This window comes from Hemitrygon akajei, chromosome 1, assembly GCF_048418815.1.
Source record: "Hemitrygon akajei chromosome 1, sHemAka1.3, whole genome shotgun sequence".
Taxonomy (NCBI): domain Eukaryota; kingdom Metazoa; phylum Chordata; class Chondrichthyes; order Myliobatiformes; family Dasyatidae; genus Hemitrygon; species Hemitrygon akajei.
The window spans coordinates 37,460,818-37,482,145 of NC_133124.1; the positions used below are offsets into that span (position 1 = coordinate 37,460,818).

A 21,328-nucleotide genomic window follows, 5' to 3' on the forward strand; every position below is an offset into this window, starting at 1 on the left:
ATTGTGAAGGATGATCCACTGCAGATGCTTCTGAGCACCTTATCATTGGAGCGAATTTAATGGAGAAGGAGGAACTGGGAAAATGAGAAAAATCTTTACAGGAGGCTGGATGGGAGGAAGTATAGATGAGCTAGCCATGGGAGTCAGTGAGCATATATAACCATATAACAATTACAGCATGGAAACATGGCCCTTCTAGTCTGTGCTGAACGCTTACTCTCACCTAGTCCCACCGACATGCACTCAGCCCATAACCCTCCATTCCTTTTCTGTCCATATACCTATCCAATTTTTTTTTAATGACAATATCAAACCTGCCTCTACCACTTCTACTGGAAGCTCGTTCCACACAGCTACCACTCTCTGAGTAAAGAAGATCCCCCTTGTGTTACCCCTAAACTTTTGCCCCCTAACTCTCAACTCATGTCTTCTTGTTTGAATCTCCCCTACTCTCAATGGAAAAAGCCTATCCACGTCAACTCTATCTATCCCCCTCATAATTTTAAATACCTCTATCGTCCCCCCTCAACCTTCTACACTCCAAAGAATAAAGACCTAACTTGTTCAACCTTTCTCTGTAACTTAGGTGCTGAAACCCAGGTAACATTCTAGTAAATCTCCTCTGTATTTTGTTGACATCTTTCCTATAATTCGGTGACCAGAACTGTACACAATACTCCAAATTTGGCCTCACCAATGCCTTGTACAATTTTAACATTACATCCCAACTCCTATACTCAATGCTCTGATTTATAAAGGCTAGTATACCAAAAGCTTTCTTCACCACCTTATCTACATGAGATCCCACCTTCAAGGAACTAGGCACCATTATTCCTAGATCGTTCTGTTCTACTGCATTTCTCAATGCCCTACCATTTACCATGTATGTCCTATTTTGATTACTCCTACCAAAATGTAGCACCTCATACTTATTAGCATTAAACTCCATCTGCCAATTTTCTGCCCACTCTTCTAACTGGCCTAAATCTCTCTGCAAGCTTTGAAAACCTACTTCATTATCCACAACACCACCTACCTTAGTATCATCTGCATACTTACTAATCCAATTTACCACCCCATCATCCAGATCATTAATGTAGATGACAAACAACATTGGACCCAATACAGATCCCTGAGGCACACCACTAGTCACCGGCCTCCAACCTGACAAACAGTTATCCACCACTACTCTCTGGCATCTCCTATCCAGCCACTGTTGAATCCATTTTACTACTTCAATATTAATACCTAATAAAGTGCATTAATATAATGAGTAGTTGTTCCTCAAAATGGTACTCATAACTTGAAAGTTTCATCTCTTTTTCTGACAGTGGATGGCCAAAGACATTGATAATAAGGATTGTGAGTGAACACCAACTGAACTAATTAATAACAGTCGCAGCTACAAGATGTCAGATGCCTTAGATCCTATTGTAATGAAACTGGTAAGGTTAGTCTCCTTTTAACTAATGCCAAAACAGACTTCAATTCTCCAGTAAAAGTCTGTAGCAGTGAATGATCACAGTTTCGAATGAGCAAAACAAACAATGCTATTATACTGAAATGTGCACTGCACATTGCTTTATGCTACTCCACGTGTTCAAAGATTTTAGTGCATATTCATATTGAACTATTCCAACTATTCATGGGAGCATCATCAACAACATTTTACATTGAATCCTGTAAAACGATTGGATCACAAACCTGATTCAAGGTTAAGAAAGGCAGATGGAGGGGGATGGAGGAAAGAGGGAGGGGAGAAGAGTACAGATGGAAAGGGAGAGGGGAAAGAAGGATAGAGAAGGGTAAAAGAATGTCTAATAGCAATGTTACCTTGTTCAAAGTTCATTAAACTTATTTACAAGATCAAATATTAAAACTTCATGCTGATTACTAGAGGTACCTGATTGACTCTTGCTTGTATAAGTCAATGATGTTTTCAACAAGTAGGTTTCTTTGAAGACCATAAACTCCATGTCTGTCCAGAACCACTTCATGTCGACAGGAAGGACAACGGAATCGACCCCCTGATCCTACTGTGGAACTGCCACGGGTTGACCAGTATGGATTGGATGCCTGATTATAATCGAAAATACATAATTAGTTAATTATATATAGCTTTATAAACATTTTTATTTTATGTTTTTGAATTTGTATTTCACTTTTAGTAGATTACTAAAGTAAGAATACCAAAACAACAGTATTTTGGCTGTCCATTTTTATTAGTAGCTTTAATACTGCAATCCAGTGTGTTCATCTTGACTCTGATATGTAACCACAAATTTCTGTCTTTGCAAAGACTGTAGTTTTATTGCAAGAATATCATGCTTGTTTGTTTTTTTTTACCGTCTTTCCCCTTTATGTCTGTGCACTTACAATGCTCTCCTATTGATCAGACCAACACTTAATCATCCTAATAATAGTAGCTCTGAAATTTCCTCTTTAAGTCTTCTGCTTCACTACATTTTTTCTTTCTTAAAGCCTCTCTTTAAAGTCCATCTTTTTAGGCAAGTTTATGTTATCTTCTCAGCTCACATGGCTGTGGTCAAATTTGTCAAAAGTGTGGAGCACTTCTGGTTATTTTAAAGTGTTCAACATGCCATTTAATATCAAGTTATATGTGTCAAAGCAAAATTGTAGTCAGCTGAAGTGTTTAAAACCACGTGTATTACTCTTACAAACTCTATGCACCCACCTGCACCCCCCCCCCTTCATTCTGTCTGTTATAAAGTGGAGAAATGGAGCTTCTGAAAGATACAAGAGATGGTGCCAGCCGAAGGATGGGTATGAAGGAATGAAATGTAAACTCAATAGGAGAGGAGAGAGGAAAGAAACAAATGCCTGACAAGGTAAGATACAAGTCTGGAATGACTTCTGAAATCAAACTCATTGCTGAGTCTGCAAAGCTGTCAGAATATGAGGTACTGTTCTTTGAGCTTTGTCCAAATGAACACAGGGATTGCCCGGGTACGGTAGGCCACAGACTCTGTACTGGAAGGTGGGACTAACACAGATGTGTGCTCACCAGTCAGCATGAGTGGACTGAAAGCCTTGTTTCTATGCTGTAGGAATCTATTATTCAGTGATGAAGAACTCAGAGTGGGAGTGAAATGGAGAATTAATCTGTTAGTGAAGTTCTGAAGTTAGAGATAAGTTGTAAGATGGTGGTGATCTCAGACAGTGGCCACTCTGGTTCCAATCAAAGGTGTATTTGTTTGTTTTGTAAGTCTTTTTTATGAACAGAGGTCACTGCTGGATATTAAGAACATCGAGTACCCCTGGGACTATCCCATCAGCAAGTTGCTCATTAGCGATGGAGCTGGACTTACTACGTACCGTTGTGTTGCCTGGATTTGCTGTTTACCATTAGATGGGCCACAGTGTGAGTGATTGTCTTGGATGTTTTTATTATGATTGTTGGACATTGGTTACATAGAATACTGCAGGTCCAGTTCACTGGTTCGTTGGAAAGACTGACGGCAGGGAAGCTGCATTGCCCTGGTTGTGGCAAAGTCTAGGCCCAAGTTGTTTCGGTTGAATAGAGAAGGAGTTGCCAAGATGGTGAAGGGGAGCCTCTGTGGGGCATGCTGGAATCCATACTTGGGTTACTGTCTACCCCTCTCATCAGTGCTGATCTCCAGAGTTTGATCAGTGATGCCTTCCAGTGCTCGTCCGCTGGAAGAACGAGCTGGATCAGTACAAATTACCATCAATTCTACAGTCATGCCACCTAGGGACTTGGGCTTATATTCTATTTCTTTGTGACTGTATGTTTTTATGAAATCATAACCATAAGTGCTATTTGTGTCATGTGCTGTGTGGTGTTGGTAATGTGTTTTGCACCTTGGCCTTGGAGGAACACAGTTCCATTTGGCCATATTCATGTATGGGTGCTTGATAATTAAACTTGACCTTGAACTTAACACTGGGCCTGGTGACTTCCAGTTGCAGAAGGCTCGCATTTCCACTGTTCAGAGGTCAAGAAAGCACTTTGCTCTTCAGTGATAACAGTTTGCCCTAATCATCCACAAGCAAGGAACTGGGTTATGGCAAGATGAGAGAGAGAAAAGTTTCAGTATTCAGAGTTGGTTGTCTCAGGAGAAAAATTATTAGCAGCAAACTACTGTAAAAAACGAAGTTGCTAGCATTTGTCATCCAACAGGAGGAAATCACTCACCACAGCCAAGTCAAATGATCTCTTTTGCAGTGTTTGACATCAACCCTACATACCTCACTGAAGCAGCAATTCCATGAAACTGAAAATTAGCATAGAGACAACAGACATCTAACTTTGTGCAAATGAAAGTATTAGGAAATCAAACATTGAAACACAAGGACTAAAGGAGAGAGTTTGCACCTTGTTTTAAATTCCATTTTGATCACAGATCTCCTGCATTCACCAGTGGAGTGAAGACAGGAGGTTTCAGCCAACATGTTGTTATGGGGAATGGAGTGGTTATGGTAACACAGTAAGCATGCCTTTAATTAAATGCTTGGTCAATCAACCCTAATCATACCAACCATCCACTAAGGCAGGTATGGTGTTTTATTTGTTGTCTGTTTCTCTGGAGAAATTAACAAATGGCATGTTAATCTCCTTTTGGATCACATGCTAAAAATATGAAAGCTGTTATTTTTATCAATGTCTTTGCTCCTGTGGAGATCTAAATGCTTGTGGGTAATAGATGAAAGGACCTCTCCAATTCCTATATTCAATGCCTAGACCGATGAAGACCATGGTGAAAACATTTTTCTCCATCTTGTTTACCTGTGACACCATCTTCAATGAACTATGCACTTCTTCTCCATTGTGATCTCTATGCCCTACCATAAATAGTGTAATTCCTACATTGGTTTGACTTTGAAAAATGTATCACCTCACACTTATACTGAAATCCATTTGCCACTTCTCAGCCCACTTCCATAACTGTTCAATATCCTCCCAGAAATCTGTAATAACCTTCTTCAGCACCAACAACACCTCCTAATTTCTTAACATCTGAAAACTTGCCGGTCAAGCCTTGAGCATTCCCATCAAAATTATTTATAAAATAATGAAAAACAAGGGTCCCAACACTGACCCACGGCACATGACTAATCACTGGTCTCCATTTCAAGAAACAACTTTCAACCACCTACCTGCTTCCTACTTCTGAGGCAATTTTCAATCCATCTAACTAGCTCACTTTGGATACCATGGAATTTAACCTTCCAGACTAACCTGCAATATAGGAATTGTCAAAAGCCTTGCTAAGGTCCAGTGAACAACGTACACTGCCTGACCCTCATCTACCCTTTTGGTTAGGTTTTCAAACAACTCTAAAAGATTCATCATACATCCTCCAATGCACAATGTCTCTGCAAAGACACAAAGTCACTACAAATTACAAAATAAATAGCTCAAAACAAAGGAATAAGATAGAGTGTTCACAGTTTAATGGACCATTCTGAAAACTGAATGCGTAGGGGAAGAAACTGTTTCTGAATTGTTGAGTGTGTGTCAGGAGTTATAGAGGAGACTTGACACAACCAAAGAGTAACAGAGATTACTTATCAGTGAGCAATAACTTTAAAAAAGAAACTGCAAAATAACAAGACAATAAAGGCCACAAAACAAGAGGGACCAGATACTAACCACAACAAAGCAACACCATAAATAAAAGCTAGGAGCAATTGGTTGATGCTGGCTAGTTTGATGGGTGAGCAAGGACTGTGGATGACAGCTGGGTTTAAATAGGCTGCAGGGGATGAGTTGGAAATGAGCGGCAGGTGACTCCTGTTAGCTGGGTAGAGACTGGGAGGTGCCTGCCTTTGCAGGCCTGTATGGTACTACCTCCTATGACTGGAACCCAATGGCCCAGGATGATCCGGATGGGTCTAATAGAACTCCTCCATGAGTGACAGATCCAAGATGAAACTGAACGACACCCAGGAACTTCCTTCTGGATGTAGTCTTCCCAGTCAACAACGTACACCCTGTCCACAATGAGATGAATCCATCCACTGAAGAACCGTGTACACTAGACCACTTCCCACCATCCTAGGTTCCAGCGGTGCAGACTCAAGTGGGTTGAGCGGTTCATAGAAATTGGGCTTGAGGCAGGACACGTGGAAGATAGATGCGATCCTAGGGGACTATGCCAGCAGGAGGTGGTAGGTGGTTGGATTGACGTGATGGATAATCTTGAAGGGACCAATGAAGCAGGGCAAAAACTTGTGGGAGTTGGTTTGCAGGGGCAGATTTCGCTGAATAGCCAGACACAAGTCTCCAAGCAGGAGTAGTCGGGTGAGGTGCTGTTGGTAGTTGGCCTGGCATCAGTAGGCACAGTTGGCAGCTAGGATGGCCCTCCATACCCTTCTCCAGGCATTATGGCAGCGGAAAACCAAAGCTCTGGGAGTTGGGACCTTCACCATTGACTCCTCCATGGGGAACAATGGGGGTTGGTAACCATGAAGCACTTCAAAGGGTAACGTAGCCATAGCAGAAAAGGTGTGTAGATTGTGAGAACGTAATTGTGCCCAAAGCAGATACTTCTTCCATGTGGAAGAGTCAGAGGTGGTAAAGCATTCTAGGATCTTCTCACCTTCTAGTTGGCTCTTCCTGACTGACCGTTGGTCAGTGGATGATAGCCAGGAGCAAACTCACAGAGGAGTGGGGGATGGAGCAGAAGGTTCACTAGAAGTGGGGGATGGATTGTAGGCCCTGGTCTGACACAATATCCTGAGGAAAACTGTGGAAGTGAACTACATGCTGGAGAACCAGGTCTGCCATCTCAGCAGCTGATGGATGTTCGAGGAGGGTGATGAAGTGGGCCGCCTTGGAGAACCGATCCACCTCTGTCATGATCACCGTGACCCTATAGGAAAGTGGCAAAGCTGTGATGAAATCCATGGCGACAGGAGTCAGGGAACCAGTAGAGGCTGCAGGACCTCAGAGGCCAGTGGTTGGAGGAATTGGACTGGACGCATTGAGGGCAAGCAGTGATGATCTGAAATACACCTGTGATCACGGTGAGCCACCAGAACTGGTGCTGCAGAAAATCCAGAGTCTGTCGTGCACCTGGATGGCCAGAGAAGGGTGAGGAGTGGGCCCACTGGAGTGCCTCGGAGTGCACGTACATGCAGTCCTCAGTGTGTCGGCTGGAGCAAGCTTGTGCTGTAGGGCCCGGCAGGTCTACTTCTCAAGATACCAGGTGACTGGAGCGAGGTTCGGTGGGGATAGAATGATAAACTGAGGGTTGATCTCCATTTCAGCTGGGTCGAACTGTTGTGGCAGGACATCCTCCTTTACGTTCTCAGAGCTGGGTCGGTAGGGGATGGTGAAGTTGAATTGCTTGAAGAAGAGAGCTCAGCGACCCTGAAATGGGTCGAGTTGGTGAGTCAGTTGTATGGATATGTGGTTCTGGTGGTCAGTCCAGATCTGGGAGGGCTCGGTGTTCGCCTCAGCAAATGTCTCCATTCCCCCATTTAACGGCAAATAGCTCCCTGTCTCCAACTCCACAGTGGTGCTGCGTGGAACTTACGTGAGAAGGAGGCACGAGGGTCCCTGCAGTGAGAGGTTGGTACTGGCACCACGTCAGATGTATCACCTCTACCACAGGAGGTCTGGAAACATGGTCGACATCAGCAGACCAGTTTATCTGTGAGGTGGCTGATTTGGTGAGGGAGGTGAGAGGAGCAGTGACTTGGCTGTAGTTCCTGATGAAATGGCGGTAGAAGTTGGAGAAGCCCAAGAAGCACCCTAGCTGTTTGAAAGAATGCAGTCAGGGCCATTTAATGATGGTAAGCATTTTCTCTGGGTCTGAGGTTTTGTCCTGGGAGCAAAAGGACATAACCCAGGAATTATGTAGAACTAGCATTTCTCTAACTTGCAGTACAGCTGGTTTTCAAGGAGAAGCTGAAAGACAGAATGGACATGACAGACATGGTCTTAGGGGTTCTTGGAGAAGATGAGAATGTCATCAAGATAGACGAACACATACTTATCTGTGTAGCATGTCTTAGAGGATCTCATGAATGAATGTTTGGAAAATCGCTGGACTGTTGGAAAGACCAAAAGGCTGTACATGCAAAGTGTAGTCTAGAAAGCTGCCTGTTGCACCAGTATCCACCAGGGCATCCTGTGTGTGCACACAGCCCTCGGGGTGTGGAGGTGTACAGAGAGAGTGGGTCATGCTATGTCGCTGGAACGAGAGGTCAGGCGATGCTTACCAGATAGACACAATGGACATTTGATGTGTTGGTGGTCAGCTGCTCTGCAGCAAGAGTACAGGTTGTTTCTCCATGGACGCTCACGTTCTGGGGGTAAGTGTGGTTAAGAGCGCTCGCCCTAACTGCATGGTTCTGGAAGCATTGATGATGAGGTTCTGCAGTCTGAAATGATTCTATGATGTAAATCGGCTGATGATCTGGGCGGGCGGGGGGTTGTTTCATAAGATGCTTGTCAATTTGGAAGGCCAGAGTGATGAAGCTTTTAAGGTCAGTGGGCATCTCCTGAGTAGACAGCTTGTTTTCCAGCACTCTGAGAGGCATAATGGCAATGGACCAGCAGTGATTTTGCTTTCCTGCTGCACTCCGCCACGACAGTCCTGACTTCCGCAGTGTAATCCAGCACCAAGTGTGAGCCTTGACACAGGTGACATATGTGATCGGCTGCCCCCTCTTCCACTTCGCAGGTGTTTGAAAACCTGGCACATCTCAGTGGTGAATTCCTCATATTTAATGAAGATGGTGGTTTAATTGTCTCAGTTCGCAGCAGACCAGCTCAAAGCTCGCTCAGTCAAGAGAGAGATGATGAAGGTGATCTTTGCTTGGTCCACAAAGTACAGAGATGCCTGGAACTGAAAATCTAAGACACACTGGGAGAGGAAGTTGTGGCATCATATTGGGGACCCAGCAAATGGTTTGGCACTGGAATCCGAAGCTCTGAGGGTGGAGGCTGACTGGCGCTGGGTTGAGGATCGAGATGGTTGAGAGCGGCGAGCAGATGGTCAATGGTGTCCTGCTGCTTCTGGATAATGTATTCATGTCAATAGGCAACTTCCTTTCGGTCAGTCGCTGGTTCAGCCATCCTGTCAGGAACTGTAGTGGAGGCATGACCCAAACACAGACTAGCGAAAACTTTAATAATAAACTGCAAAATGACAATCCATGAGGGGCCACAACAAAAGAGAAAACAGATACTAACCACAACAAGGCAACATGGTTACTGGAGGCTAGGAGCAACTGCTTGAAGCTTGATGGGTGAAAATGGTCAGTGGATGAGAACTGGGTTTAATAGGCTCAGGGTGATGAGTTGGAAACAAGTGCCAGGTGACTCCTGTTAGCTGGGTGGAGACTGGGAGTTGCCTGCCTGACAGTGGGGGTCTTCGGGCTCCTGTATTTCTTTCTTGATGGTAGAAATAAGAAGATATGTCCCAAATTATGAGGGTCCTTGCTGATGGTTGCCACCTTCTTGAGGCTGCCTCTTGAAGATTTCCTCAATGGTGGGGAGGGTTGTGCCTTTGATGGAGCTGGCTGACACTGCAGCTTCTTATGATCCCATGCATTGGATACTCCATCCCAGCTGTGACGCACTGGATACTCCATCCCAGCTGTGACGCACTGGGTGCTCCATCCCAGCTGTGACTCACCGGGTGCTCCATCCCAGCTGTGACTCACCGGGTGCTCCATCCCAGCTGTGACTCACTGGGTGCTCTATCCCAGCTGTGACTCACCGGGTGCTCCATCCCAGCTGTGACGAACCGGGTGCTCCTGTGACGCACCGGGTGCTCCATCCCAGCTGTGACTCACCGGGTGCTCCATCCCAGCTGTGATGAACCGGGTGCTCCTGTGACTCACCGGGTGCTCCATCCCAGCTGTGACGCACCGGGTGCTCCATCCCAGCTGTGACTCACCGGGTGCTCCATCCCAGCTGTGACGCACCGGGTGCTCCATCCCAGCTGTGACTCACCAGGTGCTCCATCCCAGCTGTGACACACCGGGTGCTCCATCCCAGCTGTGACTCACCGGGTGCTCCTGTGACTCACCGGGTGCTCCATCCCAGCTGTGACGCACCAGGTGCTCCTGTGACGCACCGGGTGCTCCATCCCAGCTGTGACACACCGGGTGCTCCATCCCAGCTGTGACTCACCGGGTGCTCCTGTGACTCACCGGGTGCTCCATCCCAGCTGTGACGCACCAGGTGCTCCTGTGACGCACCGGGTGCTCCATCCCAGCTGTGACTCACCGGGTGCTCCATCCCAGCTGTGACACACCGGGTGCTCCATCCCAGCTGTGACTCACCGGGTGCTCCATCCCAGCTGTGACACACCGGGTGCTACTGTGACTCACCGGGTGCTCCATCCCAGCTGTGACACACCGGGTGCTCCTGTGACGCACCGGGTGCTCCATCCAGCTGTGACGCACCGGGTGCTCCATCCCAGCTGTGACTCACCGGGTGCTCCATCCCAGCTGTGACGAACCGGGTGCTCCTGTGACGCACCGGGTGCTCCATCCCAGCTGTGACTCACCGGGTGCTCCATCCCAGCTGTGACGAACCGGGTGCTCCTGTGACTCACCGGGTGCTCCATCCCAGCTGTGACGGCTCCATCCCAGCTGTGACTCACCGGGTGCTCCATCCCAGCTGTGACGCACCGGGTGCTCCATCCCAGCTGTGACTCACCGGGTGCTCCATCCCAGCTGTGACTCACCGGGTGCTCCATCCCAGCTGTGACGCACCGGGTGCTCCTGTGACGCACCGGGTGCTCCATCCCAGCTGTGACTCACCGGGTGCTCCTGTGACTCACCGGGTGCTCCATCCCAGCTGTGACGCACCGGGTGCTCCTGTGACGCACCGGGTGCTCCATCCCAGCTGTGACGCACCGGGTGCTCCATCCCAGCTGTGACTCACCGGGTGCTCCATCCCAGCTGTGACGAACCGGGTGCTCCTGTGACTCACCGGGTGCTCCATCCCAGCTGTGACGGCTCCATCCCAGCTGTGACTCACCGGGTGCTCCATCCCAGCTGTGACGCACCGGGTGCTCCATCCCAGCTGTGACTCACCGGGTGCTCCATCCCAGCTGTGACGCACCGGGTGCTCCATCCCAGCTGTGACTCACCGGGTGCTCCATCCCAGCTGTGACACACCGGGTGCTCCATCCCAGCTGTGACTCACCGGGTGCTCCATCCCAGCTGTGACACACCGGGTGCTACTGTGACTCACCGGGTGCTCCATCCCAGCTGTGACTCACCGGGTGCTCCTGTGACGCACCAGGTGCTCCTGTGACACACCGGGTGCTCCATCCCAGCTGTGGCTCACCGGGTGCTCCATCTCAGCTGTGACGAACTGGGTGCTCCTGTGACTCACCGGGTGCTCCATCCAGCTGTGATGCACCGGGTGCTCCATCCCAGCTGTGACACACCGGGTGCTCCATCCCAGCTGTGATGAACCGGGTGCTCCTGTGACTCACTGGGTGCTCCATCCCAGCTGTGACTCACCGGGTGCTCCATCCCAGCTGTGACTCACCGGGTGCTCCATCCAGCTGTGACGCACCGGGTGCTCCATCCCAGCTGTGACGAACCGGGTGCTCCTGTGACTCACCGGGTGCTCCATCCCAACTGTGACGCACCGGGTGCTCCATCCCAGCTGTGACACAACCAGTCAGAACACTCTCTACTCTATTTTAAGTCCCACATAAAGGAAGTGACTTGAGCAGCATTTCTACACTTTAAAAGTATCGCAAAGGTATGGCCATTTCTGTCACATAATGATGCTGAAAAACTAGTTCACGCTTTTACTTTGAATAGACTAAATTACTGCAATACACTTTTTATTGACCTTCCAAAGCAACCTATTGATGAACTTCAACTGATTCAGAACACTGCTGCTGGACCTTTAACCAAGGAACATGTCACTCCCAGACTAGCTACTCTTCATTGTCTTCCTGTATCTTTTAGAATTGGCTTTAAAGTTCTCTTACTTGTTTTTTAAGGCTCCTAATCATCTGAGACCGGAGTACACAGAATCATTTTCATTTTATAATCCAGCTCGAACTCTCAGGTTTTCTTCTTCCGCTCTCTTAAATTTAAACAATCTCCCTCAAAACATAATTGGCAAATCTGCTTTTTTGAACTATGCTCATAAACAGTGGAACTCAATACCTAAATCTATAAGGGATGCAGACTCAGTTGACACTTAGAACTGCCATTTATTTATTTAACCTTGCTTTTAACTAATATCTTAATGTCTTTTCTTTTTGTATTTATTTTTATTTTATTATCATGGTTGTACTTTTATCCCATTGTAAAGCACATGAAATTACATCATCTGTATGCAAAGTGATCTACAAATAGTTATTATTATACCTACAGAAAATCTCCTCAAACTCCTAATGAAGAAGAGCCACTGGCCTGCCTTCTTTGTGATTGCATCGATGTGTTAGGCCCTATACTGATAGATCTAGTCCTTCAGAATACACTCCAGTAACTTCCCTAGCACTGATGTCCAGCTGACCTGTCTGTAGCTTCCAGGCTAATACTTTCTACCCTTCTTAAACAATTTTAACCACTTTCCAGTCTTCAAAAACTTCACCAGTGGTTTACAAAGAAGCAAATGACTCTGCAAGGTCCTCTGTATTTTCTTCTTCAGCCTGACATTGAATGTGAAGCTGGTCTTGGCCATGCATTGGGGATTTATCCACCTTAATGCACTGCAAAGCTGCAAACCTCCCTGGTCATATGAATGTTCTCCAAAACATCTCCACTTATTTCCCTTCTCACTTGAGCAAACATTATTTTATCCTCAGTAAACACTGAGGAGAAATATTCATTAAAAATCTTGCCCACTTCCCTCAGCTTGAGACATAAGCAGGACTGCTGAGCTCTCAAGGGAACTACCTTCTTGCTAGCCACCCATTTACTCTTAGTATAGAATATCTTGGGGATTTCCTTAACCTTATCTGCCTGCTTCATCTCATACCTTCTCTTTGCCTGATTTCCCTCTGTGTATTTTTAATTTTTCTATTGTCATTGAGAAATTCACCTGCCCTCCCCCAACCTCATAAACCCAATGTATGCTTCCTTCTTTTTCTTGATCAGAGCCTCAATATCTCTTGATCCAGGTTTCCCTAAACTTACCAAGTTTACTGTTCGCCGTAACAGGAATATGCTGCCTTGAGGATCTTGATATCTTGAAAGCCCCCCACTTGCCAGCCGTTCTTTTTCCTTCAAGCTGCCTCTTCTAATTGATCACTGCCAGATTCTGCCTAATTCTCTCAAAATTGGCCCTGCCCCACTTTATGACCTTAATCCTGTTCTTTTCCATTACCATCTCAAAACCAATAGAATTATGGTCACTAGAATCAAAGTCCTTCCTGACGGTCATTTCAATAACCTGCCCTGTCTCATTTCTCAAGAGAAGGTCCAGTATAGCACTCTCCTAAGTAGGTCCCTCTATACATTGACTCAGGAAACTTTCCTGGACATATTTCAGAAATTCAACCTTGTTTAGGCTCTTAACACTCTGTGTGGGCCCAATCAATACTGCGGCATTTAAAGTCTCCCACGAGTACAACTCTGTTCTAAGAATAACTATGAGCAATTCCTCTACACACCTGCTCATCAAGTTTCCACTGCCTATTGGAGATTCAATGATACAGCCCTACTAGAAGTGGTGCTCCCCCTCTTGTCCCAGGTGGTGAGGGTCTTTAGTGATAGATGCTGCCTTCTTGAGACATTGCCTCTTGAAGATGGCCTCTTGAAGGTGAAGAAGGTTGTGTCAGCTGATCTGTCTCACTGCTGTATGTCTTCTTATCACCATCTTCATTTGGTTCCTTAATGACCTTCTCTTTATGATAATCTCACCACTGGGAACACTTGGCAATGATTGCACACTGTTTAGTTCTGCTATTCAGGTAATGAAACAGTTTCTGCCCATCTGCAGCAAGACCTGGATGACATTCAACATACAACCATTTTAGCTGGTGTAGTCAGCCTGCACAGTAGTCGGGCAGAGTGAGACACATGGGACTGAATCTCTGCCAACTATCCCCATGGAATGAGCTGTCAGGGAAGTACAGGTCACGCTGCAGGGAGCAGAGATGTGCAGCTGCAGCTTCCTGTGCTGGCTCATGTTAAAAAAAAGCTTTCTGTCCTGGTGCAGACTTTGAAGCACATTTCCCAGTTATGGGAACATCTAAATTATAAACTTTTTTTAAAAATAGAAGGTAAAGAGCTTAATTTTCTGTACATACTATTGACATGAGAATGAGTATGATCCAGATACTACTGCAAGCAACTACTTTTAGGTAGTTTAGTTCCTATGGAGGCTGTAGAGAATAAATACAAATCTATCAGAATCATTAACAAAAATGGACTATGAACAAAAATGGCTGCAAACAACTTACTTACATAAGTACATTTAAAGTCCCCTCCTCTGTAATTTCATCCCTACTTTCTTCTATTTATTTTAGATACTTTGATCCTTCCAATAAAATAGTGGGAAGGAAATTGATACAGGAACTTTGGACATTCATTTGACAACATTGTCAACAATAAAGATTGTTACAAGGATTTCAGAGATAATTCATTGCCCACCGTGCTGTTTATTGCCTTATGGCTTTGTGGGGTCTGGTTCATGACTGGCTAGCACTGTCAAGTTGGGTGTACTAACGGAGTGTTAAAGGCTGAAGTAAAATGCATCCTATCAATCCTTACATTGCGGGAAGTGCTAGCGAAACACAGGTTACTGCAAGCACCTAGATTTGCAAACACAAGGTAGGGAGTAGGGCAGAAGTCCTCCATATACTGGGTAGATAAAAGACATCCATGTATCGGCTCCTCAAAAGGCAAAGTTGTGCATGGGCTCTGCTGTTGAAAATTACATATATTTTTGATGTGCCTGTCAAAGCTGATGGACATATATAAGAAACACTTAGTTTATTGACATGTCTGCTGAAAAGGAGCACGGAGAAATCATAGCCACCTCCATTTATATTTTTGCCATTTGTATCCTCACGCAATATCTAATTCTCAACGTATCAGCTTGTTTGGCAAAGCAATCTGTTTAGAGTCTGAGTGGTGTGGTTTCTACTCAGTTGGTGCATGCGGTCTGCCACACCAGCTCAAATTACTCTCATGGAGGTTAATTGTAAACCATTCAAGATCAGACTACAACCATAATGGCTGTGGTAGCAGAGTCTGAAAGGGCTTTGTGGGTGCACAGAACAACAGCAGCCCATCCTTTAAGACATTACCAGGGGTTGTGAAGTACAAACCTGGGCTAAGAATGGCTTGGCAAAATGTAAGTACTGACATTCCTCAGGCTGGTCTTTGCACTGTTATTTTTAAGTACTTTGGTGTGTCAGTCATTCAGAGTCACTGGGTACGGTCCAAAGCCAGGGCAGCACTCCTCGAGGACATCCTCCAAAGTCATTAACAGTCAGCAACCTGCTGCTATCTATGTAGCAGCCATCGAGAAGCTTAGCACAGGAGCTCAAGTGCAGCAACAAGTCCATAAAGGAAGTACACATTGCAAGGAATGCTTTCTAAGAGCAAAAGCAACAGGAGCAGAGTGGACCAATTAGTCCATTGGGTCTGACCATTGATCCATACGTGGCCTGAATACCACTTCCCCAATCCCTCCCCAAGACCCTGTCAACCTCTGCAACTCTCTGGAGTGGTCAATCCAAAGAATCACCAACATTTAGAAGAAGAAATTCCTCCTCAGCTCCTCCTTAAATGGGTGATCCCTTATTCTGTAACTACTTCCTCCCCCACACCCCCCATATCTCCGGACAACACCCACCAGAAGAGATATTTCCTCTATACCTACCCCGTCAGCTCCCACTCCAAATCAATAAGGTCACTTCACATTCTTCTAAGTTCATACAAGTTTAAGCAGAACTTAATTTGTTTTTATATATCCACCACTTCATCCCAAGAATCTGTTTAGTGGACATTCCCTGTGCTGCATCTAATGCAGGTATGGTTTCCCTTAAATATAGACAAAAATTATATGCAATATTCCAGTAGAAATCCCACCAGTACCCTGAAAATTGCACAAAAAAACCTCCTTAATGTTATATTTCATGCCTCTAATAAACTTCAAAGTTCAAAGTAAACTTATAATTGAAGTACATATTTGGTATCACATGCAACCCTGAGATTTGTTTTCTTGTAGGCATGCTCAGAAAGTCAAAAAACACAGCAGGATCAATCCTGCACCAACAGGATGGACAAACAACCAATGTCAAAAGACAGCAAACTGAGTAAGTACAGAAGAAAAAAGAAAGAATATAAATAAATAAATAAATAAATAAATAAATAAATAAATAAATAAATAAATAAATAAGCAATAAATATTGATAACATGAGATGAAGAATCCTTGAAAGTGAGCGATAGGTTGTGGGAACAGTTCAGTGATGGGGGAGTGAAGTTGAATGAAGTTATACCCATTGGTTTAAGGGGCTTATGCTTGAGGGATAATAACTGATCCTGAACCTGATGGTGAAGGCCCTGAGGCTTCTCTACCTTCTTCCTGATGGCAGCAGTGAGAGGTAGTGCAGGTCCTTGAAGTTGGATGCTGCTTTCCTGCGACAGGACACGTCTCAATGGTGGGGAGAGCTTTACCTGTGATATACTGGGCCATATCCACTACTTTTTGTAGGATTTTCTGTACAAGGGCATTGGTGCTTCAATACCAGGCCATGATGCAACCAGTCAGTATGCTCCCCATCACACACCTATAGAAGTTTGTCAAAGTTTTAGATGCCATGCTGAATCTTTGCAAACCTCTAAGGAAGTGGCGGTGTCACCGTGCTTTCTTTGTAATTGCTCTAGACCCAGGACAGTTCCTAAGAAATGGTAACACAGAGGAGTTTAAAGTTTCTGACCCTCTCCAACTCTGATCTCCTGGTAAGGACGGACTCATAGACCTCCGATTTCCTTCTCCTGGTCAATAATCAGCTCCTTGTCAACATTCCATTTGCCTTCCTCAATACTTTCTGCACTTGAATGCCAGCTTTATGTGTTGCATGCTCTAGGATCATTTGGTCTGCCAACATTTTGCGGTTTTGCTCTATTTAAATATTAATTTACACAAGGACAATCAGTTGACATTGATGGGCTTTGTGAGTAAATGTGCTCTGGGATGCTGATTTGGTGCTCTCTATCATTCTGTCTCTGTGGTCAAGTGGACACTGTGATGGTCAGAAACAGATGGAAGGGTTAATGGAGATTGTAAATGGAGTGAAAGACTGGAATTCTTCGAAAGGAAAATCTGGTTTGTTGTTCACTGATTACCAGATCAAAGACAAATCCTGCTTTATATTCTCTTTTCCTCCGTCTCCTCTCTATTCTGATGAGCAGGTGCTGGCAAATCCAGGTAGTTCGGCAGATTGTAGAATAAAACAAACTCGGTGACTTGCTCTGCTGTATGATGCAAGGTTGTTGTACAGCAGCCAGGATAATGTTTGAGGATACCTCAATCAGGCTGTAGTTGGTTGCATGACTCACCCTGTGTAGTTGCTTCTTGCCAGCAACATTGTGTTCTCAAGTGTGTTGATCTCAAGCAGGGTTTGGGTGCTGACAGGATAGTCCTTACGTTCAGCTACATAGGACCCTGGTCAGACCCCACTTGGAGTATTGTGCTCAGTTCTGGTTGCCTCAATACAGGAAGGATGTGGAAGCCATAGAAAGGGTGCAGAGATTTACAAGGATGTTGCCTGGATTGGGGAGCATGCCTTATGACAATTGGTTGAGTGAACTCGGCCTTTTCTCCTTGGAGCGACGGAGGGTGAGAGGTGACCTGATAGATGTGAATAAGATGATGAGAGGCACTGATCATGTGGATAGTCAGGGGCTTTTTCCCAGGGCTGAAATGGTTGCCACAAGAGGACACAGGTTTAAGGTGCTGGAGAGTAGGTACAGAGGAGATGTCAGGGGTAGGATTTTTACTCAGAGAGTGGTGAGTGCGTGGAATGGGCTGCTGGCAATAGTGGTGGAGGTGGATATGATGGGTCATGGAGCTTAGAAGAATAGAGGGCTATGGGTAAGCCTAGTAATTTCTAAGGTAGGGACATGTTCGGCACTAATTTGTGGGCCGAAGGGCCTCTATTGTGCTATAGGTTTTCTATGTTTCTATGTTTCAAGTTTTCTTTGAGGGTGATGAAGGGCAGAATGTACTGATACAAAATAAAATCACAAACAAGAGAAAATCTGCAGATGCTGGACATCCAAGCAACACACAGCATCTATGAAAAAAGTACAGTCAGTGTTCTGGGCGAGTTCTTACAGCAGTCCTGCTGAGGGGTCTCATTCAGAAATGCCAGTTGTACTTTTTTCCATAGATGCTGTCTGGCCTGCTGAGCTCCTCCAGCATTTTGTGTGTGGTTCAAAATAAAAGCCCCATTTGCTGCCACTTGGATCTTCAAAAATTTTCATTATTATGGTTTCAAACCAATTATACATTCAGATGGTCTTGTAATCTCTTTTGCAATGTTGCAGCCTCAATACACGAGTCATTGAAATCCTGCATCACCATATGCCCACTATCATCGATATCCATCTTCATGAGGCCGTCCCTCAGAAAGGTGGCATCTATCACTCAGAACCAGTAGCATCTGGGCCATGTCTCTTCTTGTTACTGCCATCCAAAAGGAGATGCAGGAGTCAGAAACAGCTTCTTCCCTTCTGCCATCAGATTTCTGAATCGTTCACTATTGGTTTTGCAATATTTATTTATTTATTATAATTGATAGTAATTTTAAGTCTTTGTATTGTTGTGCTGCTCAAAACAATAAATTTCATGTCCATGAGCCCATAAGACATAGGAACAGAACTAGGCCATTTGGCCCATTGAGTCTGTCCGCCATTTCATTCTGGGTGATATATTATCCCTCTCAATCCCATTCTCCTGCCTTCTCCCTGTAACCTTTGATGCCCAGGTTATTTTTAAAAAACTATAAACATCTGACTTAAATATGCCCAATGACTTGGCCTGCACAGCCATTAGTGGCAATGAAATCCACAGATTCACCACCCTCTGGCTAAAGAAATGTTTCCTCATCTCTATTCTGAGTCTATCCCCTTTGTTCTAGACTCCCTACCAAAGGAAACATCCACGCTATCCTACACACCTTTATTTCTTCTATCAAAGATTTCTTCTACCTTCCACCCCCCCATTCCATTGCCCATTCCCTCGATCTGTCTAAGTTCCATTGCCTCGATCTGTCTAAGTCTTTCTGCAGGCACTGCTTTCTCAACACTACCTGCTCCTTCACCTATCTTTGTGCCATTCACAAATTTGGCCACAAAGCCATCAATTCCTTCATCCAAATCATTGACATGTAATGTGAAAAGAAGACTCCTGCGGCACATCACTAGTCAACGGCAGCCAACCAGAAAATGCCACCTTTATTCCCACTCTTTCCACTAGTCAGTCAGACAATCTTATATCTATGCTAGTATCTTTCCTGTAATACCATGGGCTCTTACCTTGTTAAGCAACATCATGTGTGGCACCTTGCCTTCCAAAAATCCAAATAAACAACATCCACTGACTCTCCTTTGTCTATCCTGCTTGTTAGTTTCTCAGCGAATTCTATCAGTTTCGTCAGACAAGATTTCCCCTGAAGGAAACTTGCTGACTTTGGCCTATTTTGTCATGTGCTTCCAAGTACCCCAAAACCTCTTCTTTAATAATAGACTCCAACATTTTTCCAACTATTGAAGTCAAACTAAATGGCCTATAATTTCCTTTCTTCTGCCTCCCTCCTTTCTTAGAGAGTGGAGTGACATTTACAATTTTCCAGTCCTATGATACCATTCCAGAATTTAATGATTCTTGAAAGATCATTACTAATGCCTCCACAATCTCTTCAGTTCCCTCTTTCAGAATGCTGGGGTGTAGTCCATCTGGTCCAGGTGACTTATCTATCTTCAGACTATTCTGCCTCCCAAGCACCTTCTCCTTAGTAATAAGCAACAACACTCACTTCTACCCCTTGACACTCTCATATATCTGGCATTCTGCTAGTGTCTTCCACAGTAAAGACTGAATAATTACTTATCAAGTTTGTCTGCTATTTCTTTGTCTCCCATTACTAACTCTCCAGCATCATTTTCCAGTAACATGATATCCACTCAGATTTCTCTTTTACTCTTTATATATCTGAAAATGCTTTCTGTATCTTCTTTTATATTATTAGCTAACTTACTTCATCTTTTCTCTCTTTATGCCTTTTAATTGCTTTTTAAAGGCTTCTCAATTCTCTATTTTCCCACTAATTTTTCTCTATTATATGCCCTCTTTTTTTCTCTTATGCTGTCTTTGACATCCCTTGTTATTCACAGTTGCCTCATCCTCCCTTTAGAATACTTCTTCATCTTTGGGAAGTATCTTTCCTGTGCCTTCTGATTTGTTCCCAGAGACTCCAGCTATTGCTGTTCTGCCATCATCCCTGCTAGTGTCCCCTTCCATTCATCTTTGACCTGCTCCTCTCTCATGCCTCTGTAATCCCCTTTCCCCCACAGTAATACTGATACATCTGATGTTAGCATCTCCTTCTCAAACTGCAATTCTATCATATCATGATCACTACCTCATAAGGGTTCCTTTACCTTAAGCTTCCTAACAAATATGGGTAATTTCATAACACCCAATCCAGAATTGACATTCATCCCTGACATATTTAGTTGTTTGCCTGTTCTCCATCTCCCTCTGGTGCTCCCACCCCCCCCCCCCCCCCCACTTTCGTTCTCCTGAAGCCTCCCGTCCCATGATCCTTTCCCTTCTCCAGCTCTGTATCACTTTCACCAATCACCTTTCCAGCTCTTAGCTTCATCCCACCCCCTCCGGTCTTCTCCTACCATTTCACACTTCCCCCTCCCCCCACTACTTTCAAATCTCTTACTACCTTTCCTTTCGGTTAGTCCTGACGAAGGGTCTCGGCCCGAAACGTCGACAGCGCTTCTCCCTATAGATGCTGCCTAGCCTGCTGTGTTCTACCAGCATTTTGTGTGTGTTGTTGTTTGAATTTCCAGCATCTGCAGATTTCCTCGTGTTTGCTCTTGACATTCCCTTCGTGGGCTCGACCACAAGCTGCTCTAAAAAGCCATCTTGTAGACATTCTACAAATTCCCTCTCTTGGGATCTAGCCCAACCTGATTTGTGTGGCCCTTGTGTTTACTCTACTATACAATAAAGTAATGGCTGGACAATTACCTCAGTGCTACTTCCCTGCAGTAACGCTATACCATTCCTGGTAGGTAACAATTTCTAAAGATTCATCATCCTCCAAGAAAGGCTTCCTCAGGAATGGCTAACCTTGAACCCATAATCTCAATATC

General features: G+C 45.0%; 1 protein-coding gene across 4 annotated transcripts in view; it reads right to left on the reverse strand.

The window, feature by feature from the left end:
* The window catches only part of trim55a (tripartite motif containing 55a), a 79,185-nt gene that overhangs the window by 53,908 nt on the left and 3,949 nt on the right, over positions 1 to 21,328 (reverse strand). For all 4 annotated transcript variants that reach the window (XM_073041444.1, XM_073041461.1, XM_073041434.1 and 1 more), the window contains exon 2: positions 1,904 to 2,076. In XM_073041444.1, coding sequence (XP_072897545.1) covers positions 1,904 to 2,076 — 173 coding nt within the window. The remainder of the gene's footprint in view (positions 1 to 1,903; positions 2,077 to 21,328) is intronic.